General features: G+C 39.8%; 1 protein-coding gene across 1 annotated transcript in view; it reads right to left on the bottom strand.

Annotated features, from left to right (window-relative positions):
* TANC2 (tetratricopeptide repeat, ankyrin repeat and coiled-coil containing 2) overlaps positions 1-27854 on the bottom strand; it is a 323861-nt gene that overhangs the window by 22765 nt on the left and 273242 nt on the right. The window contains exons 13-17 of the mRNA XM_007456751.1: positions 14964-15072; positions 7912-8034; positions 7123-7359; positions 2583-2768; positions 193-286 (exon numbers count right to left, since the gene is read on the bottom strand). Of these exons, the coding sequence (XP_007456813.1) occupies positions 193-286; positions 2583-2768; positions 7123-7359; positions 7912-8034; positions 14964-15072 (749 nt within the window). The remainder of the gene's footprint in view (positions 1-192; positions 287-2582; positions 2769-7122; positions 7360-7911; positions 8035-14963; positions 15073-27854) is intronic.

The raw sequence follows: 27854 nt of genomic DNA, 5'->3' as shown, positions 1-27854 counted from the left end.
GGGAAAGAGGATTGAAAGGAGGAAACTTGTGACTTTTCCTTTGGCTGAATCAGCCCCCACCACACCAGCCATAAGACAGGGACGGCCACCTTTGGTCTGGCAGAGAAAAAAATCAGGGTGTGAGATGCAGAGAATATCTCCACACAGACATGACACGTTCACAGAGAAGAGAGAGATGTCCACAGGAGGTACCTGTCTCTCCCCAGAGACTGTCAAAGCTGTTGATCTGTGCTCGTTCCACCTCTTCCTCATCTTTTTCTGGAAGATCAAGTAGGTAGGAGACAATCTGAAACAAGAAGCTGTGTCAGCTCAAAGGTCAGGTGGAAAACTGTACTACTGATACTAGCCTGTGAGGTTTGGAAGATACCCGGATACTCAAGGGTCACGCTCTCTCTTGCACACAAAAGGAATCAGAACTCACTGTCCTCGCCTAAAAACCCAAAGCTGCCATGGTGAGCATTTGTTCTACCAGGTACAGTTTACATGTTTCCCTTGAACACAATTAACTTACATAGCATGTGACTTTTAAAAATCACATATTTATCACATTTGAGTTAAAAAAGCAAACCCTCGTCCTCCTAATAAAAATGCTACCAAGAAATAAACAGGAAAAAAATCAATAAACAAAACCCAGAAAATAAATATGGAGAAAACTGAGGGCCTGTAGTTTTTCAGAGCGGAGCTATTATCTTCTTTTTTCCTCTTGGAATTACGAGGACTGTTTGCGGATAATAAAAGGAGAATGGCTGCTAACAACAAAGGAAAGTGACAGCTCTGTTTCCAGGAATTTCACTGTAGAGAGAGCTAAAAAACCTTCTATAGATAATAAAAATTCCAATTTTACTTAATGTTCCCTTGGTGATACGTCAGGTCAGCTGATGGGGTAGCTGTGTCACTGTAGCACCTCAAGCAGTGGCGAGCCAACTTGTACTGGCCCATGAAAGCGGACTGTTAAATTTTTGGAATTTTGCAAGCCAGTCAGTAAACAAAGATGTTTATTAAAAATTAAATAACAATTAAAGAAATTATATTAAAAAAGGTTAAATATCAAATGTTATAACTTCTTAATTATTTAATTACATTTTACTATTATCTATGCTCTTCAGGTTATTTATATTTACTGTAACTGAATGGTGGAAATTTTATATAATGCTGTGCTCCTGTGCATCTCTTTGAAACTTTGTGTTCGGTGATGTCACATTGGCAGCTTGAAATCAGCCACGGTGGGGGTACTTATACCCTAGAAATTGTCAAACTTTGTAAATGAGGATTTGATTTACTGCTAAAGCTAAAAGGGGTTCCAGTTTAATGAATATAATTTGTATGAGGATGAGAAGTAATTTAACAGTAGATCGCACATCAGATTTAATGACAAAATTATTGGGAAAAGAGCAAACAGGGGTGCAACTTCATTTATCAAATCATGGTTGAGTTGTAACCACAGGTTGGGTACAGATATACGTTTAGCAAAAATCAACAAAAGCATTCAATTAAGAGTATTACACAATTCATTATTATTTGTAAACTGTGTGCAACATTTTTTTAAGTATCAGTAAAATTTATAATAAATTTAAGTCTGTATGTACACACACACACACACACACACACACACACTTCTGTTCCACTCCACTCCCCTCCCCAGAGCTGGCTGTTACACATTTCCTAGAACACTACCAATTCCACATATTTTGCCACTGTATTATTACTTTCATTAAAAAATAAATTAGCAAAAATACCATCTGCACAGTGTTTAACAGTTTACATCTCATATCAACCTTGTAAAAAAGAATTTATTAGCCTCGCTTTACTGGTGGGAAACTAAGGTTCTAAGAGATTAGGTATACTGCCCAAGGTCCAGAGCTAATGAGTAGGAAAGCTGGGCCTCAAACCTGGTCCTTCTGAGATTCCAACTGTTGTGCCCTTTCCATTCCACTCTGCCTACCCATGTGAACACAGGTCAAAAAATAATCCCCCTGAGCCTAGTGTCATTGTCTGTTAAATAGGGGTGTAAAGATGGGGAGGAATCAGATTAGATAATTCCCGAGGTCCTTTCCAACATAATTCTAGGTACCCTGGAATCTCCCTACTCCTCAGATCAATGACCAAAAACCTAATTCACATTAACTAGGCTAACAAATTTTTTTTTTTATTTATTTTTGGCTGCGTTGGGTCTTTGTTGCTGTGCGCGGGCTTTCTCTAGTTGCAGCGAGCGGGGGCTTCTCTTCGTTGCAGTGTGCGGGCTTCTAATTGTGGTGGCTTCTCTTGTTGCGGAGCACAGGCTCCAGGCGCGTGGCCTTCAGTAGTTGCAGCATGCGGGTCAGTAGTTGTGGCTCGCAGGCTCTAGAGCACAGGCTCAGTAGCTGTGGCGCACGGGCTTAGTTGCTCCGCGGCATGTGGAATCTTCCTGGACCAGGGCTTGAACCCGTGTCCCCTGCATTGGCAGGTGGATTCCTAACCACTGCGCCACCAGGGTAGCCCTAGGCTGGCAATTTTATAATAATGCAACCCCTTTTTCCTGGTTTCCTAGGTCCTTCAATACATAGCTTGAAAACCCCCCCAAACCTTATCTGCTGCTTTCTTACCTCAGTATAACCCATGCTGGCTGCAGCGATGAGGGCCTGCTGGATGGCGTGGCTCTTCTTAAACACCCCTTGCTGCTGGCCCGCCATTGTCCAGTCACACTGAATCAAAAACTTGACAACCTCCAGATGACCTCGGAGTGCAGCGTGGACCAAGGCACACTGCCCATTCTTATCCAAGTGATCCACCTATGGGAGGGGACAGAGAAACCTATGTGAAAAAGACTGTGGCTGTATTCCCAATCTAGTCACATCAGCCCACTGCACAGGTCGGGACTACTAAGATTCATCCTCTCCTATTCCTTGGACCAATCCCTGAGAAAAGTTAGAAGATACTCTCCAACTCAGGCTAGATCTTCACTGAGCTACAACTCTGGTAGATGCCCCTCTGGGGAGAACCTCTTTGCAAAACGTCAGGCTTTTGTTTTCACATCAAAAGAAACGAAAAAAAAAAAACCCCAAAAACAAAACACCAAAACTCCCAGCTCCAGCTTTGTTTTCCTGAGGTACACTCTCCCTTGTCCTCAAATAGTTCTTTTTAGACCCAAATTTGAAAGACTTGTAAGCTGTGTTGGCACTAAAAACTGTCTTTGAAATCATGAAAGGGAAGAAAAAAATTTTGAAGCTCAAATTTTTTGGTCTTCCAAAGAAGCAAAACATCTCATATCATGACTCATACATCTGACCACTATGCTTTGGCAAAGGCCACTGCTCTCTTCCAGTGGGAGGGCAGAATCTCAACCATCTGGCCAAAATGGCTAGAGGTACTTGGAACTTAATGCTAGACTATGTTCCAACAGCAGTTTTTACAGTTGCAGTGCTGGTTACAAGTTTAGGCTGAAAGAGAAGGCTGACTAAGGTCAATCTACCAGAAGGTCCCCAGCTACAAGTCTCAATAGATGAACAGCCTTTTCTGGCAGGTGTGCAGGTTATTTTCCAATGGTAGTTAGAGCACTTGAAGCCTAAGTTCTGTATCTGGTTCTCTCCAGCTTTAGTTTCACCCGGCCATCCATATAACAAATGTTTACTGAATGCCTACCATGTACAAGGTACACGATAGGATAAAAAGGTAAATAAGAGAGTAAAATATAGATTCTCCTCTCAAAGTTTTGAACAAGATAGGGGCGATGCGACCAATACAACAAAAACTTGTCCAATAAAGGTGTAATATAATAAATGTCAGACGGAAAGCAAAAGTGCAATAAAATTTCAGAGAATTTCCAGCCAGAAGCAGGAACAGATTCAGAGGGAAAGGTGCAATGGTCTGAATGTTTGTGTTCTCCCACCATTATTCGTTGGAATTCTAATTCCTGAGGTAATTAGGAGGTGGTGCCTTTGGAAAGTGATTGGGTCATGAGGGCAGAGCCCTCATGAATGGGATTAGTATCCTTATACAGAGGCCCCAGAGAGCTTGCTTGCCCCCTTCCACCATGTGACGGACGACACAGCAAGAAGGCACTGTCTGTAAACCAGGAAGCTCTCACCAGACACCCAATCTGTTGGCGCCATGCTGTGGGGACTTAGCTTCCAGAACTGTAAGAAGGAAATGTTTATAAGATACTCAGTCTATGGTATTTTATTACAGCAGCCCAAATGGACTAAGAAAAGGGCTATCGCAACTGGCTGGGATAGGAAATGATTAATTCTAGTTTTTGAAGGGCAAAATACATTAAGGGGGAGTTCAAACTACAAAGTTGAGAGGGTCTTTTGGGACAAGGCATGGATATTTTGAATGCCAGGCTAGTGGTCTGAATTTTAATAAGTAATGGAGAGTCACTGAGAATTTTCATGTTCAGAACTGTATTTTTTAAAAACTAAAGGAATGAATTAAAAGAACCCTTGGCTTCTTGGGGAAATGGTTGACTCCAGGGCTGGGACAGTAATAGCAAAAGATGAGTTTGGAACATCCCGTGGTGCCAGAAAGTACAGAAGCATTCATGAAATAATGTGGGGGGGGGCTTGAAAGGACACAGGAACCAACGTGAAGAAGCTCCCAATGGCCAAATCTGGGGCAATTTGAGCAAAAAAAGAAAATACCGGCAATGAGTTACAGATCACAGAATAAAATAAATATCCAGGAACCCATAGTGCTATAAGTAAATGAATAAATGAATACAATGAGGAGAAGGGACAGCTCTTCCTTACAGTAGAATTCCAATTAATAAATGTAGAAGGAAGAGGGAAATAGAAAATCGCTATAATGCAAATATCATAGCAATAATTACTGCAGCAAGAATGGACCCATCAATGGATGGATCCTAAATTAGTGGACAAAAAAATTAGTGGACAAAAAAAGATACAAGGTATCTGCCTAGTCTGAAAGCATCTCCTTCTTAATTCCAAATGGGAGAAACAGTAACTTCAGGTTGAGAAACCTGGAAGATACCACCTTATCCAAGTGACAGAGGTTAACATCCCCTGTAATGAGATCTCAACATCACGCACCCCCTGCAGTGCTGCATGAATAAGGACAGAACATCATGTCTGTGGTGTGCTTGCCAAAAACATACAAACTCAATCTAATGAAGAGAAAATATCTGACCAACTATAATTGAAAAACATTCAATTCAGTTATGCAACAAAATAACTGGCTAAATACTTAAGTGGTTTAGAGGGGTGAGAAATGAGAAATAGTTACTTTATTTGGCGACTGGCAGTTGTTAGTGACTTTTGAGAGCAGCTTCAGTTGAATGCCAAGAGGTTGGGGTTTTTTTTTTTTTTTTAAGGATATTATTTATTAGGCACTGCATGAGACTAAAAGAGACTTCATCTCTTTTTAAAAAGGCTCGATCACTTTTAATTGTCACAATGCCCCTCTTCATCCTGTTTCTAGGTTAAACAAGTGAGGCTGAGAGAGGTCAAATGACTCGTCCAAGCCCTCAGAGAAAGCGAGTGTGAATGCAGGCTTTGACCAGGTCGTGCCTGAAGCCAAAGTTTATGATTTTAATGACTTGCCTCCTCTTTCTGTCACGGAAGCCAGACCACAAATGGTTAAGGAGTAGTAAGGAAGCAGTGGCAGCAAGTAGAGATGACTCTTAGGACAGGCTTGGTGGACATGGGTGGGAAGAGAGGGGATGGTGGCTTCTAGTTAGGAGCGAGAGGGGAGTTTCTCTTTTGGGTTAGAGAAGACATTCATAGGTTGTAGAAACTGAGAAGAAAGGTAGTGTGAATTTAGAAAAAGAATGAAATGATGTGAGAGAAAGAGCAACATACTGAGATTAAAAAATATAGGTGGGGAATTCCCTGGCAGTCCAGTGGTTAGGACTCCGCACTTCCACTGCAGGGGACATGGGTTCCATCCTTGGTCGGGAACTAAGATCCCACAAGCCGTGCAGCATTGCCGAAAAAAAAAGAAAAAAAGAAAAAATATATATAGTGGAGGCAAGCATACTGGAAAGGAAGGTAAACACTTCCTTCTCTGAGGCAGAAGTAAAGGTGAGTGTACGTAAGGATTAATAGAGTTTTGAGATCGAGGCACAGTGAGATTAAACTCAATCTTGGTAGTCGTAGGAGGGCAAAAGAGGTTTGATAGGGTCTTGAAAAGATCACAAATGATTTATTTATCTGCTCTGGGGAAAATAAGAGATGAATAAAATGATACCTGAGCAACAGGAAAGACCCAGCTGAGATTAGAATATGAATTCACAGCAGTAATAATAAGGCCCAATTTTCACTCTGTTTCTAGAGGTGTTCATTCAAATGACTAGGACATTACAGGTGGACCATTCGTGTGTCACAGTTAACACCTACAGCTCTGAGATTTCACTGAGGTTCCCAGGTCCCAGCTCCCAAAGGAGTCTCAGGAGACACAGTTCTTCCCCGGTAAGGACACTGGACACCTCAGAACGAGGGCATACATATTACTTATATTTCACTGCAAAACCACCAAAATCCTCGGTTTGTTTTCAGGATGGAAACAAAATACCATTGGACTACAATGTTCCCCAGAGGCCTACATTTTTGAGACCAGCATTTTTCTTTTCACCAATATTTTGAAATTGAGTTATATCAGTGGCCTTTGAGATACTATAAATCAAATATATTTCTGAGAAATGTTTTGAGAGAATTAAAATACACTAACAGAAACACTTCTGAGTTCCTCTGGTCAGAGAGAATCATCTTCTCCCCATACCTCTTCAGGGGTATCTTCAAGACTCTAACATGAAAGGCTTAGAGTCTAGAGGCACCATTCAGTTCAGACTTCACAGGGCCATCTCCTTGCTCCCCCACTTCTCTTTCCTCACTCTGAGCTCAGGAGAGAATTTCTTGGCTGTTAGGGACTTTTTGTGGTTGCTGATAAATGCAGTTTCCTAAGTGCCTCGCAGAAGTTTTAGAACTGTGTGCAAATTCAGCATGGAACCGGCCATGGCAAGTGGGCAACAGCAGGATGTAATCAAAGCTAGTTCTCCCTTTGACCTGCTCCCTAACAGGATCTGATGTATTCCACCTACACTCAGGAGGTAACGCGGGAGATAAGGAAGAGTCTATAGCAGGAAGAAGGAAAAGGGAAGAAGAAAAGGCAGCAGAGCCGGACAGCCACTACCTTGGCCCGTTTCTTGCACAGCAGCACGACAATGCTTAGGAAGCCTGCGGCTGCAGCATAGCCCAGAGGAGTCAGGCCGCTTTCTGAGGAGGCATCCACGTTGGCCCCAAACTCCAACAGCAGGGCCACCATTTCTGTGTAACCAAGATGACACTGGACGCATAGAATTGGAGCATTATTTAAAACCTCTGTCCGGTAATTAATGTTGGCACCTCCCAAAATCAGCAGTCGGCTGACCTAGAAATAAGTGAATAAACAGAAATAATACTCACATAAATATCAGTTATATCCTATTAGTCATCTTTTATTGAGTCCTCTGGGACCCCACAATAAGTGCCCAGAAGCTTTATCTTAAAATCTTCATTTGTTCCTTTTTCAATACCTTGCCTTTGGAAAGGGATGTGAAATATCTCCTTTATATAAACTGCTCAGTAACTAAAGTCAACACCACCCATACTGTAGTGCTGTCAGAGTCTCCACTAAGTGAGCTGTCAGTCAGAAAAAACCCTATCAAAACAAAGGTGGTCCAAGAATGACTTACTCCCTAGAAGCAGCAGGACTTAGTCTACAAATCAGTCATCTTATACAAGGTGCAAAGGTCATTAAGCTTGGTCTTCAACTCACAGAACAAAATGTAAAATATATCAAATTATCAGTAAAAGGTTAATTAATAGGAGACAGTCTAAGGCAAGTCAAAGATCGATTAAATAGCTACTTAAATGTCCTCCTAGTTTTGGGCTTTAGGTTTTCATAGTTAATTCTTTAATCTGACTGTAATTTATCACTTACCTTTATATTTGGAGTATAGAGATTTCGTAAAGATGCCAACGCCATGGAAAGACCCTCTGTGCTATAGGAGATCCAGAGACCTTGGAGGATGGAGGATGATACTCCAACTTTTTTACTCAAACCCTGAAAAAGAAATATAGAGACAATTAAATCATTAGCCCAGCTAAAAAGTACCATCAGTAGTTAAGTTAGGAGCCTCTAGGTTTGTGGTACTAACAAATGAGAATAGAGTCTTGCTCAAACAATACCCAGGCATAACAAAGACAATCCACTGATGCAGACGAAGACTAGTCCTGTAGGAACAGGCTAACTTAAACTGTCTCTACCTTGGCAGTCTGCGGAAACAAATCTACTTAATACCTCTCTTTTCTGCTATATCTGGATATAATCCCCCCTCCCCCCAGATCTTTTCTACTAGCCTTCTTGAATCAATCTCTTAAATTCAAGTTAGTAAAGTATACACGGTAACAGAGATAATGCAGTGTGATCACTGATCTCCATCTCATTTCCGTCCTGGGCATTTGTGAAAACTGTATCTCCCAGCCTCCTTTACAGTTATGTGGGCCATGGGACTGACTCCTGGCTAATAAAATGTGGGCAGAAGTAATATGTCATGTCCAGCCTTGGCCCCAAATTCCCCCTGTGTTTCTCCACACTTTCTATTGTTCCTCTTGATTGCAGGCCAGATGATTCAATGGAGGATCCTGAGGCCCTAGGAGATTTTGGAACTACTATGTGGAAGAAGCCTGCCCAATGATCTGTACTGGACTGCAACGAAAGTGAAAAATAAGCCTTTGTTAAGTCACTGAGATTTTGCAGGTTTGTTAGAGTAGCTAGCATTGCTCACCTTAACATAGCCTAAAATAATCACATCTGTTCATCCTCAGGGAAACAACATAGGTTTGATTGCCATCAGCAACAAATTTTCTCTAGTATGACTGGCCTAAGTCCCACTGTATGTACTAATGTTTGCCCCTTTTACTTGGACTTCTCCAAAAGGAAGTTAGAATAAATTGTTTTTAAAAATCTCCTGCTGTGATGCCAAGATTCTCTGGCAATCTTCTTCTTCTTTCTTAAGGCTGTGCAGCATGGCTTGCAGGATCTTTGCTCCCTGACCAGGGATTGAACCTGGAGCCCCTGCAGTGGAAGTGTGGAGTCCTAACCACTGGACCGCCAGGGAATTCCCAGCAATCTTCTTACTATTCTGCCAATATCTGGGTCAAGTGAGTTAAAGCAGGAAATCCTGAGGGCTGCAAGATATTAACAATGAAGTTTGGGAACCACAAAGTAGATCTGAGGAGGTATTTTTTTAAAAAACTTAATCTGTTCTGTTTGCTTTGTGAGAAAGTAGTCCAGTTTGATTCTTTTGTGTGTAACTGTCCAGTTTTCCCAATACCATTTATTGAAGAGGCTGTCTTTTCCCCATTGTATATTCTTGCCTCTTTTGTCATGGATTAATTGACTATATAAGTGTGGGTTCATTTTTGGGTTCTCTGTTCTGTTCCATTGAGCTATGTGTCTGTTTTTGTGCCAGTACCATACTGTTTTGATTACTGTACCTTTGTAGTATAGTTTGAAACCAGGGAGCATGATACCTCCAGCTTTGTTCTTCTTTCTCAAGATTGCTTTTGCTATTCAGGGTCTTTTGCATTTCCACACATATTTTAGAATTATTTGTTCTAATTCTGTGAAAAATGCCTTTCATGTTTTGACAGAGATTGCACTGAATCTGTAGATTGCCTTGGGTAGTATGGTCATTTTAACAATATTAATTCTTCCAATCCATGAGTATGGTATATCTTTCCATTTGTTTGTGTAGTTTTCGATTTCTTTCATCAATGTCTTATAGTTTTCTGGGTACAAGTGTTTTACTGCTTTAGTTAGATATATTCCTAGGTATTTTATTTTTTTTGATGCAATTGTAAATGGGATTGTTTTCTTAAGTTCTCTTTCCAATAGTTTGTTATTAGTGTATAGAAACACAACAGGTATCTGTTTATTAATTTTGTGTCCTGCAACTTTACTGAATTAACTGATTAGTTCCAATGGTTTTTGGTAACATCTTTAGGATTTTCTGTAAATAGTATCATGTCACCTGCAAACAGTGACAATTTTACATCTTCCTTTCCAATTTGGATGCCTTTTATTTCTTTTCCTTGTCTGATTGTTGTGGCTAGGACTTCCAATCTACGTTGAACAAAAGTGGTGAGAGTGGGTATCCTTGCCTTGTTCCTGATCTTAGAGGAAATTCAGCTTTTCATCACTGAGGATGATGTTGGCTATGGATTTGCCATATACGACTTTTATTATGTTTAAGTATGTTCCCTCTGTATACTCTGTTGAGACTTTTTATTATAAATCGATGTTGAATTTTGGTAAAAGCTTTTTCTGCATCTACTGAGATAATCATATGATTTTTATCCTTCACTTTGTTAATGTGGTGTAAGATGTTGATTGATTTGCAGATATTGAACCATCCTTGCATCCCTAGGATAAATCCCACTTGATCACGGTGTACGATCCTTTTTATGTATTATTGAATTCGGGTTACTAATATTTCATTGAGAACTTTTGTATCTATGTTTATCAGTGATCTGGGCCTGTCATTTTCTTTCTTTGCAGTGTCTTTGTCTGGTTTTGGTATCAGGGTGATGCTGGCCACACAATGAATTTGGAAGTGCTCCTTCCTCTTCAAGTTTTTGGAACAGTTTGAGAAGGATAGGCATTAACTCTTTAAATGTTTGGTAGAATTCACCTGTGAAGCTGTCTGGTCCTGGACTTTTGTTTGTTGGGAGGTTTTTTTTTAAATTATTGATTCAATTTTCAATTTCATTACTGGTAATCAATTTGTTCATATTTTCTATTTCTTCCTTATTTAGTCTTGGGAGATTTTAAGTTCCTAGGAACTTATCTGTTTCTTCAGGTTGTCCGTTTTATTGGTGTACAATTGTTTGTAGTAATCTCTTATGCTCCTTTGTATTTCTGTGGTTATTTGTTATAACTTCTCCTCTTTCATTTTTGATTTTATTTATTTGGGCCCTCTCTTTTTCTTCATGAGTCTGGCTAAACATTTATCAATTTTGTTTGTTTTTTCAAAGAAGCAGCTCTTGATTTCATTGATCTTTTCTATTTTTTATTTTGTCTATTCATTTATTTCTGCTCTGATCTTTAAGATTTCTTCTACTAACTTTGGGTTTTGTTTGTTCTTTTTTTCCCCAGTTCCTCTACGTGTAAGGTTAGATTGTTTGAGATTTTTCCTGTTTCCCGAGGTAGGCTTCTATCACTATAAACTTCTCTCTTAGACTTGCTTTTGCTGCATCCCATAGACTCTGGATCATTGTGTTTCCATTTTCATTTATCTCTAGATATTTTTTGATTTCCTCTTTGATCTCCTCAGTGACTCACTGGTTGTTTAGTAGTGTGTTGTTTGGAGTTAACGTGTTTGTGTTTTTTTTTTTTTTTTTGCGGTATGTGGGCCTCTCACTGTTGTGGACTCTCCCGTTGTGGAGCACAGGCTCCAGACACGCAGGCTCAGCAGCCATGGCTCACGGGCCCAACCACTCCACGGCATGTGGGATCCTCCTGGACTGGGGCACGAACCTGTGCCCCCTGCATCGGCAGGTGGACTCTTAACCACTGCGTCACCAGGGAAGGCCCCTTGTTTGTGTTTTTTGTATTTTCCTTATAGTTGATTTGTAGTCTCATACCACTGTGGTCAAAAAAGATGCTTGATATAATTCAGTCTTCTTAAATTTATTGAGAATTGTTTGTGGAATAGCATGTGCTCTATTCTAGAGAATGTTCCATGTGCACTTGAAGAAAGTGTGTGTTCTGCTGCTTTTGGATGAAACGTTCTGTACATATCTATTAATTCCATAATTGTCATTTAAGCCTAGTGTTTCTTTGTTGATTTTCAGTCTGGATGATCTGTCCATTGATATGAGTGGGGTATTAAGTCTCCTACTATTATTATATTACTGTCAATTTCTCCCTTTATGTTTGTTAAAATTTGCTTTATGTATTTACGTGCTACTATGCATCCATATTTACAATTGTTACATCTTCTTGTTGGATTGATCCCTTTACTCCTTTATCATTACGTATCATTGATCCTTTTATCATTATCATTGATCCCTTTACCCTTCTTTGCTAGTCCTTGTTTTAAAGTCTATTTTGTATAAGTAATGCCAGCCCAACTTTCTTTTTGTTTCCATTTGTATGGAATACCTTTTTCTATCCCCTTACTTTCAGTCTGTGTATCTTTGATCTGAAGTGAGTCTCTTGTAGGCAGCATATATAAAGGCCTTTTTTTTTTTTTTTTTCAGTCCATTTAGCCACTCTATTCCTGCAGCTCTTTGGGACTCCCAAAAGTAATCTCCACTGGCCTTCAAAGCCAAATGCTCTGGGGACTCATCTTCCCAGTGCAGGACACCCAGGCTGGGGAGCCCGATGAGGGACTCAGACCTCTCACTCCTTTGGGAGAACTGAAGATATGTCCACACAAATACCTGAACACTAACATTGTAAGTGTACTAAATGCCAATGAGTTATTCACTTTAATATGTCTAATTTTATTTTTAAAAAATAAAGAGAAAAAAAACCCTGTACGCTATGTTCATAGCAGCGTTATTCACAACAGCCAAAAAGTGGAAACAACTGAAATGTGCAACTAGCAAATGGATAAACAAAAAGGAGTATTATTTGGCAATAAGAAGGAATCAAGTACTGATACATGCTACAACATGGATGAACCCTAAAATCATCATGTTAAGTGAAAGAAGCCAGACATAGACAACCATGTATTGTATGATTCCATTTATACTAGATGTCCAAGAGTCAAACTTATAGACAGTAGATTAGTGGTTGCCAGGGGTTGGGGGAAGCTCATGGGGAGTGACTTCAAATGGACACAAGGTTTATTTTTAAGGTGATGGAAATGTACTAATAGTGGTAATAATTACACAACTCTGTAAATATACCAAATATCCAGAATTACAGACACTCAACCTCATATTTTTAAGGTGATTAATGACATCATATGTAATTTTTCAGGAACAAAGATAAAATAAGGGAAATTTAAAACTAACTGGAAAGAAATATGAATTGGACTATATGATGTCATTGCTGATTGGCAGTTCTAAGTGGCGCTGAATCTAAGCATTGAGTCTGTCTTTGTCTTTTCATGACCCTCAGCTGATAGGAAGTGAGAATTCTGGCAGTCTGAGAGAAGCTTAAGTCTATCAACAAGGAGCACGCTGCATTTAAAGGACCCTGAAAACTGCAGCAACAAGAAAACCATGGTCCGAGTCCACATTCTTCAGCTTGCAGTCATGTCATCACCACATGCTATACACCCAAGTATTTATGGCCTGAATCACACACGGAGCCAGTCTTATCTCAGGCAACCATGTTGTCTGCAGCAACATAAGATAAAACTGTGTCAGTGACAGGAGTGTATGGTTTAAGTGTAGGTCTCTATGACAGGCTGGTGGTTGCCAGAGAGGAGGGGGTTGTGGGGAGGATGAAGTAGGTGAAGGGATCAAGAGGTACAAACATCTGGTTATAAAATAAATAAGCCATGGGGATATAAAAAAATAAATAAATGTAGGTCTCCCTATAGCAGATAAAGTCACAGGGGATCAAATGAAACTTCATATCATTTATCTGTTTCATGTGGTATTTATTTTATGGTGCAGGGAATAAACACAGGCATCATCTTCATTGCATCTGATCCTAGGCAGAGGGTGATCACAAACGTTCAAGCGTTTAAAGCAGTGATGCTTAATACGTAAGTTACTTTCCCGTCTAATTGAAGGATACTCATCTTAGAGTTTGTAGACGTAGCAGATACTTTTTGGTCCACCTGAAATTGGAATGAGACACCTTGCCTGTTAAAAGACTCTCATTCTGCTCCCATTAAGTAAGGTCATTTTTGGTAGAGTGATTTATTAATGACAATTATGATTCAAATAAAGGACTTGTCACTGTGGGTTTTACTTCTGTCCATCTGATGAAAAGGCTTCTCTAGCTGTGTACTTATATACTGGAAAGAATCTGCTAGGCTCTTGAAGTTGCCCTTAATGCCATTTTTCTCTCTGAACAGAACTGTTTTATCTTCAACAGTATCTCTTGGGGGAAGTCCAAGACAGAGGACTATTTAAGATCTCTGTATTTCTCAATCTGGGAGCAGCAAAAGTGGTCTGAAGAGATTGTAGGGATTGTAGGTGGCAGATGAAATAGCAAGCTGTGGGCTAGGAAAATCAGGAAAACAAATTCCTTCCTTGACTTCTGTCCTTTGCCCCAAAACTGATATCTAGACAATAAATTCCTTGAGATTAGGGGCTGTATATTTTTGGTTTGTGTATCCCTAGTACCTAGTACAATGCCTCAGTAAGCACTGAATAAACAAATGCATGCATACAAGCACAAACAGATGAATTACGTGCCCTTCTCTGGGTCCTCCACTCCAGCCGTGTGGATGTTGGGACAGGGAGGCTGATGCTTGGAGTCCTTAAAAGTTTTGAAACTACTGCAAAAAACTGGGATTATAATTTGAAGAGAGAATGGGGGAAGTATCTTAAAGGAAGATTATAGTTGGTTCTAGACAAAGAGTTTGAAAATCACAGCACCTGGAATATTTAAATCTTCACTAAAACAATTATGAGAACACTGAGAGAGTAAACTGCTCTCAGCGATTTTTTTTAGACATTGTGAAAACCTGCAACTAATGCTACAACGTGACTCTTCTCAGGAGATGGTGGGTCATATATGGAGTACACATGTGTATGTGTATATGCTTCTTACCTAAATGATTATACATGTACCTTTCCTGGGAAGCCTAGCAATCCACTAAACTGGGAGATGACAAATGTGGCTTTCTTTCAAAGTCCTAGGGAGGAACGGGTCAGAAATTTTAGGAGATGGATCAATTTTGCAACAAACTGATTTCAGAAAGCAGGGGCCACACTGACATAACAGTAGCTTCATACACACAGTGTTACGGAAAGCCTGATGGAAATGGAAAGAAAAACACCTCCAACTTCTTTAATTACCTTAAAAATGTGTGCTTTGAGGATGTGATGTCCCAGTTCAATTGTCTGCTGTCGGTTTAGTTTTCCCTCTTGGCGGGAAAACCAGAAGGCAAGTAATGTGTGACCACTCCTGCCAAAAAAAAAGAGACCCATTTTAGAAAATTTAATGCTCCATTTCTCCTTTGGGCGGACAACTGTTCAAGTCTAGCCATACCTCCAATGAAACTCTGTCTCATTCAACCAGTTTCTTAGGGAAGGGCACCTGCTATTGGGCAAATAACGGGTAGTGAACGGTTCCTAGCTTTTACCGGTCCTTTACCCAAATCACGTGTGAATATCACAGAATGTCATTTCTAGTCGGCTTACACCCATCCCACACATAGATGGCATTAAAAGATCCATTTTTATTTTCTGTCTCTGTCAACTCCTCTTATTTCACCCATGCTTTAAAAGTCAGGATCCTGCTTCCTCAGGATCTCAGTTTTGGTCCTAGTGTGTCCTCTGGATTTAGCTCATCCATCCTCAGAGCCTTCGCCACCACCTAAACCCTATTATCTTTTTCTCTATCTAGATGTTTCAGCTTTAGATCAATATACATCAACTGTCTACTGGATTTCTGTACCTAGAGGTCCTATAGTACCTTAAACTCAACATGTCCCAAACTGGATTAACAACCTCTTCCCCAAGTGAAGTCTTCTCTGATTAGCCTCTACCAAGCCTCTATCCTTTCTCTCTAACATTTTCTCCCAGCCGAGAACACAGCACCCTGTCTTTGGTGCAATCATCATCGGTTGTATATGCCTTTAGTTCAGTGTCTACCACACTATTACATGCTCTCTCCTCTACTAGACTGTAGGTTTCCTGATGGCATCATTCTCACCCCGCATCTCCTTGTCAACAGATCCCCAATCTGTTCATGAAAGAGAAAACCCTTTTCTCTGCCTCTGCATGTTGTCTTATCTGCCCAGGATGCTCAGCACTGCCACAGCCCTCCTGTAATCATGTGGTCAGCTGGCCTGAGGACAAAGCCAACAAAAAGGCTAAGCTAAGAGAACTGCTGAAAAATAGAACCTGAGTCCTGACTGTACAGCATCAGAAGCGGCCCTAATTTTGGACTACTTGTTATATGAAGTGATAAATTTCTTTATTGTTTAATCCATTTGAGTTGATGTTTCCTATTTCTTCCAGCTCAAAGCATACTAATGATATATGTCTTTAAGTGTGAATGTATATATGTATATGTGTATGTATGTAAGGTATGTGTATACATGCAGGATTATGTGTATTTTTATTTACATTTATGACAGAAATCCCGAGTTGTTTATACTCTCCACAGTGCCAAACATTGTGTATTGCTCATAAAAATTCTCAATAAAATTTTTTGGGGGGCTTCCCTGGTGGTGCAGTGGTTAAGAATACGCCTGCCAATGCAGGAGACACGGGTTCGAGCCTGGTCCGGGAAGATCCCACATGCCACAAAGTAACTAAGCCAGTGTACTACAAATAGTGAGCCTGTGCTCTAGAGCTCACATGCCACAACTACTGAAGCCCGCAAGCCTAGAGCCTGTGCTCCGCAACAAGAGAAGCCACTGCAGTGAGAAGCCTGCGCACCGCAACGAAGAGTAGCCCCTACTCGCCGCAACTAGAGAAAGCCCGCGCACAGCAACGAAGACCCAACACAGCCAAAAATAAAACAAATAAATAAATTTATTTAAAAAAATTTTTGGTTAGTGTCAGCGGAGTTCTCTATGCTACTGTCAACACAACTCTTTTACTCCTTTCACTTGAAGTGTCATAGAGGAGGAAAATCAAACTATTATCTCAGTTTCAAGCCTAATGAATTAATCAAACAGAAGGGAAAACAGCAAGTGAATTTTTGTTCGTGACTCTTTGCTGAGAGGAGGCCCAAATGTCTACTGGATGATTTTCTCTCATATTTAACACTGGCTACTCTACCAGGTTTAACATGTGAAGATGTGTAATACTGAAGTCTGAAAAACAAACATATCCTCCCTTCCTTCTTCCTTTCCTTCCTCCCTTCCTGCCTCCCTTTTTCCTAAGCTTCAGTAAAGAACTTGGAGAACAGAGGATGGGACAGTTCCCATCTTAGGTAAGAATCATCCTATAAAACTTTAAAAAGAAACTCTACCATGTTCTAACCTTCGTCTTCACAGAATTTCTGAATTCTAGTGGATACCAGGTCATCTTACTTGATCAGATAAGACTAACCATAAAGGAAAGAAAATTATTTAATTGACAGAATGTCTCAGACAACTGTATCTTGTATGGAATCATCAGTGTCATCTGAAGATATGAGCCCAGGGTTGTTTCACACTCACAAAATCTAGAAATTGCTACTGAACTTTTATATATCCCTTGAAAGCCCAATGTAGTTGGTAGGCTATTTTAACAGAAATTAATGAGAACCATTTATAAAAGTTCCCTATCTCAAGTTCTCAAAATCCTAACCAGTCATTAACGATGAAATTATTGTAGCCTCCCTGGTGTAAGAATTATTACATTAAGCATCTCACCCATGGCTGTACGTAGTGACTAGAACTCCTGAATATGATCCACCACTTATGCTTCAGGCCATTAATGAGAATCCATGCCGGTGAGGAATAAGGATAAAGCTCATGTCTGACAAGGATATGAATTGTCAGTTAGACACAGAACTGACTTGCCCTAGTGCATTTACTTTACTACCGTGACTAGGACACCCTGGGAAGATGCTTCCATCTCTCTAGTATGCATTTCAGCCAGCTATAGAGAACAGTGCTTGCTTTTGTTATTGTTGATCAGGCACTGAGGAGAAACAGCAAGCCATATGGTTCAAGGAAAAGATGAAGGTGACAACACTAGTTTATTTCTTTTTGGATACAAGCATATTACATTATTCATAAAAGAATGATTCTGATCAGTTCACCGGACTCAAAGCTTATGGTGTTTAAGACACAAAAGGTAAAACAGCAATTTCCATTACATGCTGGCATTTCCATTTGTACCTTACTATTCTTTTTTTTTTTTAACATCTTTATTGGAATATAATTGCTTTACAATGATGTGTCGGTTTCTGTTGTATAATAAAGTGAATCAGCTATACATATACATATATCCCCATTTCTCCTCCCTCTTGTGTCTCCCTCCCACTCTCCCTATCCCACCCCTTGAGGTGGACACAAAGCATCAAGCTGATCTCCCTGTGCTATGCGGCTGCTTCCCACTAGCTATCTGTTTTACATTTGGTAGTGTATATATATCCATGCCACTCTCTCACTTCGTCTCAGCTTACCCTTCACCCTCCCTGTGTCCTCAAGTCTATTCTCTACATCTGTGTCTTTATTCCTGTCCTGCCCTTAGGCTCAGCAGAACCTTTTGTTTTTTTTTAAGATTCCATATATTTGTGTTAGCATATGGTATTTGTTTTTCTCTTTCTGACTTACTTCACTCTGTATGACAGACTCTAGGTCCATTTACCTCATTACAAATAGCTCAATTTCATTTCTTTTTATGGCTGAGTAATATTCCATTGTATATATGTGCCACATCTTCTTTATGCATTTATCTGTCGATGGACACTTAGGTTGCTTCCATGTCCTGGCTATTGCAGATAGAGCTGCAATGAACATTTTGGTACATGACTCTTTCTGAATTATGGTTTTCTCAGGGTATATGCCCAGTACTGGGATTGCTGGTTCGTATGGTAATTCTATTTTTAGTTTTATAAGGAACCTCCATACTGTTCTCCATAGTGGCTGTATCAATTTACATTCCCACCAACAGTGTAAGACGGTTCCCTTTTCTCCACACCCTCTCCAGCATTTATTGTTTGTAGATTTTTTGATGATGGCCATTCTGACAGGTGTGAGGTGATACCTCATTGTAGTTTTGATTTGCATTTCTCTAATGATTAGTGATGTTGACCAACCTTTCATGTTTGTTGGCAATCTGTATATCTTCTTTGGAGAAATGTCTTAGGTTTTCTGCCCATTTTTGGATTGGGTTTTTTTTTTGTTTTGTTTTTTTGTTTTGTTTTTTTATTTGCGGTACACGGGCCTCTCACTGTTGTGGCCTCTCCCATTGTGGAGCACAGGCTCCGGACGCGCAGGCTCAGCGGCCATGGCTCACAGGCCCAGCTGCTCTGCGGCATGTGGGATCTTCCCGGACCGGGGCACGAACCCGCGTCCCCTGCATCGGCAGGCGGACTCTCAACCACTGCGCCACCAGGGAAGCCTGGGTTGTTTGTTTTTTTGATATTGAGCTGCATGAGCTGTTTGTATATTTTGGGGATTAATCCTTTGTCAGTTGCTTCCTTTGCAAATATTTTCTCCCATTCTGAGGGTTGTCTTTTCGTCTTGTTTATGGTTTCCTTTGCTGTGCAAAAGCTTCTAAGTTTCATTAGCTCCCATTTGTTTATTTTTATTTCCATTTAGCTAGCAGGTGGGTCAAAAAGGATCTTACTGTGATTTATGTCACAGAGTGTTCTGCCTATGTTTTCCTCTAAGAGTTTTATAGTGTCTGGCCTTACTTTTACATCTTTAATCCATTTGGAGTTTATTTTTGTGTATGGTGTTAGGGAGTGTTCTAATTTCATTCTTTCACCTGTAGCTGTCCAGTTTTCCCAGCACCACTTATTGAAGAGGCTGTCTTTTCTCCATTGTATATCCTTGCCTCCCTTATCAACGATAAGGTGACCATATGTGTGTGGGTTTATCTCTGGGCTTTCTATCCTGTTCCATTGATCTATATTTCTGTTTCCATGCCAGTACCATACTGTCTTGCTGACTGTAGCTTTGTAGTATAGTCTGAAGTCAGGGAGCCTTGTTTCTCCAGATCCATTTTTCTTTCTCAAGATTGCTTTGGCTATTTGGGGTCTTTTGTGTTTCCATACAAATTGTGAAATTTTTTATTCTAGCTCTGTGAAAAATGCCATTGGTAGTTTGATAGGGATTGCACTGAAACTGTAGATTGCTTTCGGTAGTACAGTCATTTTCACAATGTTGATTCTTCCAACCAAGAACACGGTATATCTCACCATCTGTTTCTATCATCTTTAATTCCTTTCATCAGTGTCTTATAGTTTTCTGCATGCAGATTTTTTTGTCTCCTTAGGTAGGTTTATTCCTAGGTATTTTATTCTTTTTGTTGCAATGGTAAATGGGAGTGTTTCTTTAATATCTTTCAGATTCTTCATCATTAGTGTATAGGAATGCAAGAGATTTCTGTGCATTAATTTTGTATCCTGCTACTCTACCAAATTCACTGATTAGCTCTAGTAGTTTTCTGGTACCATCTTTAGGATTCCCTATGTATAGTATCATGTCATCTGCAAACACTGACAGTTTTACTTCTTCTTTTCCTATTTGGATTCCTTTTATTTCTTTGCCGTCTCTGATTGCTGTGGCTAAAACTTCCAAAACTATGTTGAATAATAGTGGTGAGAGTAGGCAACCTTGTCTTGTTCCTGATCTTAGTGGAAATGGTTTCAGTTTTTCACCATTGATAATGATGCTGGCTGTGGGTTTGTCATATATGGCCTTCATTATGTTGCGATAAGTTCCCTACATGCCTATTTTATGGAGGGTTTTTATCATAAATGGGTGTTGAATTTTGTCAAAAGCTTTTTCTCCATCTATTGACATGATCATATGGTTCTCCTTCAATTTGTTAATATGGTGTATCACATCGATTAATTTGCATATATTGAAGAATCCTTGCATTCCTGTGATAAACCCCACTTGATCAAGGTGTATGATCCTTTGAATGTGTTGTTGGATTCTGTTTGCTAGTATTTTCTTGAGGATTTTTGCATCTATATTCATCAGTGATATTGGCCTGTAGTTTTCTCTTTTAGTGACATCTCTGTCTGGTTTTGGTATCAGGGTGATGGTGGTCTCATAGAATGAGTTTGGGAGTGTACCTCCCTCTGCTATATTTTGAAAGAGTTTGAGAAGGATATGTGTTAGCTATTCTCTAAATGTTTGAGAGAATTCGCCTGTGAAGCCATCTGGTCCTGGGCTTTGGTTTGTTGGAAGATTTTTAATCACAGTCTCAATTTCAGTGCTTCTGATTGGTCTGTTTCTATTTTCTATTTCTTCCTGGTTCAGTCTCGGAAGGTTGTGCTTTTCTAAGAATTTGTCCATGTCTTCCAGGTTGTCCATTTTATTGGCATATAGTTGCTTGTAGAAATTTCTCATGATCCTTTGTATTTCTGAAGTGTCAGTTGTTACTTCTCCTTTTTCATTTCTAATTCTATTTGAGTCTTTTCCCTTTTTTTCTTGATGAGTCTGGCTAATAGTTTATCAATTTTGCTTACCTTCTCAAAGAGCTAGGTTTTAGTTTTACTGATCTTTGCTATCATTTCCTTCATTTCTTTTTCATTTATTTCTGATCTGATCTTTATGATTTCTTTCCTTCTGCTAAGTTTGAGGTGTTTTTGTTCTTTCTCTAATTGCTTTAGGTGTAAGGTTAGGTTGTTTGAGATGTTCCTTGTTTCTTGAGGTAGGATTGTATTGCTATAAACTTCCCTCTTAAAACTGCTTTTGCTGCATCCCATAGGTTGTGGGTCGTTGTGTTTTTGTTATCTTTTGTCTCTAGGTATTTTTTGATTTTCTCTTTGATTTCTTCAGTGATCTCTTGGTTATTTAGTAGTGTATTGTTTAGCCTCCATGTGTTTGTATTTTTTACAGGGTTTTTTCCCTGTAATTGATATCCAGTCTTATAGTGTTGTGGTCAGAAAAGATACTTGATATAATTTTAAATTTCTTAAAGTTACCAAGGCTTGATTTGTGACCCAAGATATGATCCTGGATAATGGTCCATGAGCACTTGAGAAGGAAGTGTATTCTGTTGTTTTTGGATGGAATGTCCTCTAAATGTCAATTACATCCATGTTGTTGAATGTGTCATTTAAAGCTTGTGTTTCCTTATTTAATTTCTTTTTGGATGATCTGTCTATTGGTGAAAGTGGGGTGTTAAAGTCCCCTATTATGACTGTGCTACTGTCGATTTCCACTTTTATGGCTGTTAGCATCTGCCTTATGTATTGAGGTGCTCCTATGTTGGGTGCATAAATATTTACAATTGTTATATCTTCTTCTTGGGTTGATCCCTTGATCATTCTGTAGTGGCCTTGTCTCTTGTAATAGTCTTCATTTTAAAATTTATTTTGTCTGATATGTGAACTGCTGCTCCAGCTTTCTTTTGATGTCCATTTGCATGGAATATTTTTTTGAATCCCCTCACTTTCAGTCTGTATGTGCCCGGAGGTCTGAAGCGGGTCTCTTGTAGACAGCATATATACAGGTCTTGTTTTTGTATCCATTCAGCCAGTCTACATCTTTTGGTTGGAGCATTTAATCCATTTACTTTTAAGGTAGTTATTGATATGTATGTTCCTATTACCATTTTCTTAATTGTGTTGGGTTTGTTATTGTAGGCCTTTTCCTTCTCTTGTGTTTCCTGCCTAGAGAAGTTCCTTTAGCATTTGTTGTAAAGTGGGTTTGGTGGTGCTGGATTCTCTTAGCTTTTGCTTGTCTGTAAAAGTTTTAATTTCTCCATCGAATCTGAATGAGATCCTTGCTGGGTCATCTTGGTTGTAGGTTTTTCCCTTTCATCACTTTAAATATGTCCTGCAACTCCCTTCTGGCTTGCAGAGTTTCTGCTGAAAGATCAGCTGTTAATTTTATGGGGATTCCCTTGTATGTTATTTGTTGCTTTTCCCTTGCTGATTTTAATATTTTTTCTTTGTATTTAACTTTTGACAGTTTGATTAATATGTGTCTTGGCATTTTTCTCCTTGGATTTATCCTGTATGGGACTCTCTGCACTTCCTGGAGTTGATTGACTATTTCCTTTCCCATATTAGGAAAGTTTTCAACTATAATCTTTTCAAATATTTTCTCAGTCCCTTTCTTTTTCTCTTCTTATTCTGGGATCCCTATAATTCAAATATTGATTCGTTTAATGTTGTCTCAGAGGTCTCTGAGACGGTGCTCAATTCTTTTCATTCTTTTTTCTTTATTCTGCTCTTTCATAGTTATTTCCACTATTTTATCTTCCAGGTTATTTATCCATTCTTCTGCCTCAGTTATTCTGCTATTGATTCCTTCTAGAGAACTTTTAATTTCGTTTATTGTGTTGTTCATCATTGTTTGTTTCCTCTTTAGTTCTGCTAGGTCTTTGTTAAATGTTTCTTGTATTTTCTCCATTCTATTTCCAAGATTTTGGATCATCTTTACTATCATTACTCTGAATTCTTTTTCAGGTAGACTGCCTATTTCCTCTTCATTTGTTTGGTCTGGTGGGGTTTTACTTTGCTCCTTCATCTGCTGCATATTTCTGTGTCTTCTCATTTTGCTTAACGTACTGTGTTTGGTGTCTCCGTTTCACAGGCTGCAGGTTTGTAGTTCCTGTTGTTCTTGGTGCCTGCCCCCCATGGGTAAGGTTGGTTCAGTGGGTTGTGTAGGCTTCCTGGTGGAGTGGACTAGCGCCTGTGTTCTGGTGGATGAGGCTGGATCTTGTCTTTCTGGTGGGCAGGACCAAGTCTGGTGGTGTGTTTTGGGGTATCTCTGAACTTACTATAATTTTAGGCAGCCTCTCTGCTAATGGGTGGGGTTGTGTTCCTGTCTTGCTAATTGTTTGGCATGGGGTGTCCAGTACTGTAGCTTGCTGGTTGTTGTGTGTAGCAGGGTCTTAGCGTTGAGATCGAGATCTCTGGGAGAGCTCTCGCCCATTGATATTACGAGGGGCCAGGAGGCTTCTGGTGGACCAATGTCCTGAACACAGCTCTCCCACCTCAGAGGCTCAGGCCTGACACCTGGCCGGAGAAACAAGACCCTGTCAGCCACTTGGCTCAGAAGAAAAAAAAAGAAAAAAAATAAAATTATTAACATAAAAAAATTATTAAAAATAAAAAAAATAAAAAGTAATAAAAAAGAAAAGAAGAGAGCAACGAAACCAAAAAACAAATTCACCAATGATAACAAGTGCTAAAAACTGTACTTAAAAAAACAAACAAAAAAACATGGACAGACAGAACCCTAGCACAAATGGTAAAAGAAAGCTATACAGACAAAATCACACATAGAAGCATACACATACACACTCACAAAAAGAGAAAAAGGAAAAATATATATATACATAAAAAAAAGGAAGAAAGCAACCAAATCAATAAACAAATCTGCCAATGATAATCAGCTGTAAATACTAAACTAAGATAAACATAAAACTAGAAACGAATTAGATGCAGAAAGCAAACGCCAAGTCTACAGTTGCTCCCAAAGTCCACTGCCTCAATTTTGGGATGATTCATTGTCTATTCAGGTATTCTACAGATGCAGGGTACATCAAGTTGATTGTGGAGATTTAAACTGCTGCTCCTGAGGCTGCATAGAGAGATTTCCCTTTCTCTTCTTTGTTCACACAGCTCCTGGGGTTCAGCTTTGGATTTGGCCCCGCCTCTGCGTGTAGGTCACCTGAAGGCGTCTTTTCGGGAGTCTGAGGTCTTCTGCCAGCGTTCAGTAGGTGTTCTGTAGGAGTTGTTCCACATGTAGATGTATTTTTGATGTATTTGTGGGGAGGAAGGTGATCTCTATATCTTACTCGTCCGCCATCTTGAAGGTCCCTCCCCTGTACCTTACTATTCTGACAAAATATGTCACTGGCTAATCCATAGCCTGAATGTGCCTATATGTGCAGTTGTCTACATTTATGTCTATTTTTCTTATTATTTGCGCACTCCTAAACCTTTTTTTTTAAAAGAGTACAACATTTGAACATTTATTTAACTTTTTTTTTTTTTTTTTTGTGGCATGCAGGCCTCTCACTGTTGTGGCCTCTCCTGTGGCGGAGCATAGGCTCCAGACGCACAGGTCCAGCAGCCATGGCTCACGGGCCCAGCCTCTCCGTGGCATGTGGGATCTTCCTGGACCGGGGCACGAACCCACGTGCCCTGCTTTGGCAGGTGGACTCTCAACCACTGCGCCACCAGGGAAGCCCTAACTTTCTTTTATACTTATTTAGGGTTATAAATTTCATATATAACACTTCTAATTTTTTGTTTACATCCCTCTCACTGAAGATGGCAAGTGTTAACCAAAACAAGTCCCTGCAAAGTCACATGACCAAGGGCCTGGCTACAAGAAAGAACAAAGAACTAAAGTCCATGATGCAATTTACCAGACAATGATACAGAGATGAGTTTGCAAGAAGCTAGCATTCTGGCTGGAGTGGTGGATGGAGCAGAGTGGGCACTGATTGTGGTATGTGCTACAAAGAAGTAGAAAGAAACAAATATAAAATACATTACTATGAGTCCATTTCTGAAAATAAACATGAACCAGGCAATATGCTGTTTCATATACATCATTTCATTTACTCCCTGCAACAACACAAAGAAGTAAATATCATTATCCCCATTTTACAGATATTAGATATAAAAATCAGAGAGGGGAAGTGACTCCACTAAGACAGCACAGTAAGTGACAGAACCTAGATTCCATCCCAGGTCTATCTGCTTACCAAGCTTGTGCTCTGAACCTCTTGACTGCTACTGAGTTCCTGAAATTAAATGTAGCAGTGATTCAGAGGAGAGAGAGGGAATTGAAAGTCTTCCTGCAAGAGAAATCCTTTGTCTCTGGGTCCTGGAAGTTTGAGTGTGATGCTGATAGGTAGGAAAATAGGAAAGTGGGGAAAGGTGTAGAAGATGGAGGGAACAGAATGAATGAACATATAAAGGCAAATTTTTACAATCCCAGAGGATGTATGGGGAGAAACAAGTCAACTGCTTTGGCTTCCCAGGAAAGTTAAGATTCTGGGCTGAGGAGTCGGTATTCAACACCACAGGCAACAGGGAGGCACTGAAGCTAAACCTTATTCCTTTTGACTCCTAGCCTCACCATTCTCTAAGGTCACCAGGAGCCTCTTAATTGGTTTTCTTTTAGCCTTTGATCTTTTTCTTTCTTTTTATTTTCTCCCTCCAGCTTTAGGTCTTATGGACTATATTCCTTGAAACTGTCTCTTTTCTTGACATCTGTGACACTACCTTGGCACTCTTCCTTTCCTTTGGTTACATTACCTTCTTTGCTCTATTCCCTATTCACTCTTCTTTCACAGGCAGCCCTCCCCTCGACTCCTGGCTTCAGCTCTCACTGCAACAGCATCTCTAGCACTGAGATTTCCTTTGCTTCTCTAGCTGCCTGCTGATCCCTCTACCTCCAAATGACCTGTCAAACGATGCTGTTTGAAGCTGAAGTCTTCCCTTAAAACCAAATCCCCTTAAGAGGCCTTTATTTTTAAAAAATACTTCCAGTCACTCAGGCATAACATCAGCTGCTGTTTTTCTCCCCGCTTTGCATCGTCTCTCTTGGATAATTGCAATCCACTCATTCTCTCCACTGCCTCCTTCCTGGCCCACACAGAAACCTGATCAAAATTCACCTCAAAATTCTTCAATGGCTTTATATTTCCTCCTGTACATAATCTAAACTCCTTAGCATGGTATTCAAAGGCTCTCCATAATTTGTCCCTCATCTATCTGTCTGGGTCTTTACCTCCTTACCTTGTACTTCTAATTCCAGACAGAGTAACTTATTCTAGAGTTTCAAACACGCTTTCCCTCTGACTGGAATTCTCTTCTCCGTTTAGTTCATCAGGCAAACTACTTCTCATTCTTCAAGTCTCAGTCCACACCACCTCCTCTGTGCAGCCTTTGCTGGTGCCCCCAGATGGACTCAGGGATTCTTTCCTTTAGGCTCTGTTGTACCTGGTACACATCCCCATCACTGCACCAACTGCAGCACTCTCTGTCTGCACGTCGGTCTTCCCACTAGACTGTACTGAGGACAGAAGCTACGTTTTTTCACATATGTACAACCTGCTAATAGGAGTAAATAGCTGCAGAATGAATGAATAATAATCCCTTACATTTATAAACGATTTCATGGTTTTCGAAATACTACAAAACTTACACTCTCCCGTACACCTATACTACATTATTTCTCCTAATACCGTAGAAAATTGACTGAAACTCAGGAAGATTGAAGGACAGATCCTAGCTCACGTTGCTCAGATGTAAAAGAGATGAGATGAGAACCCAAGGTCTTCTGAAACCTCGTTCCACTGCCACACTGACAAGATTAGGAACTGGTTTTTATTTCTGGGCAAATTTGTATGAAAAAGTTGACCAATGTAAAGAACAATATGTTCATTTTTACAGTGTACAATCTGAATTCTTACAAGTAAAATCAGCAACTGTTAATTTTGACATTTTTCGATTAGCATTTTGGGAGACAGTAGTTAAGAAATAGAGAGAGCCCTAGTTACTGTGACATTTTAAGCGTGACTGAACACAACTATGTTTTCCCCTATAATTAAAGATGATGGTGATCAAAATAAACATTAATGTGGGTTCATATGTGGTTATAAAGACCAATGAGGGGGGTGGCAGTGGTGAGGGCAGAAGAAGTACTTCCACATAGCTTATATAATGAGGTCACCTTGTGATTCAGTCACCCTGCGGACTCCATCCCTGAAAGAAAGTCAAATCCCAGTTCTGTCACTTACAAGCTTTATAGCCTTGAATAAACTTTCTAACCTCTCTGTAAGACAGTGATAGTAACACCTGTCTCTCAGGACTGTGGTGAGAATTAAGTGAGAGATATTAAGTAAAATGTATTTTATATTTCTTTTATATCCTCCATAGTAACTAGCACACTGCTGGGCTAAAGGAATGAACGTTAACCATCAAAGACTTTAAACATATTAAAAGATGACTGTGTGCTCAAACAGAACTTTAATCTTTAACATATGCAGCAGGGTGAAATGCAGTACCCTATCCTTAACTCCAATCTTTGCCCCTCCACACCTAACCCCACTACCTTTACAGCCAGAAAGGAAATCCATGGATCAGGG

Source organism: Lipotes vexillifer, unplaced genomic scaffold, assembly GCF_000442215.2.
Source record: "Lipotes vexillifer unplaced genomic scaffold, Lipotes_vexillifer_v1.1 scaffold299, whole genome shotgun sequence".
In the NCBI taxonomy this organism is placed as follows: Eukaryota; Metazoa; Chordata; class Mammalia; order Artiodactyla; family Lipotidae; genus Lipotes; species Lipotes vexillifer.
The sequence above is the reverse complement of the archived record's forward strand: the minus strand, read 5'-3'. Positions and strand labels throughout refer to the sequence as shown.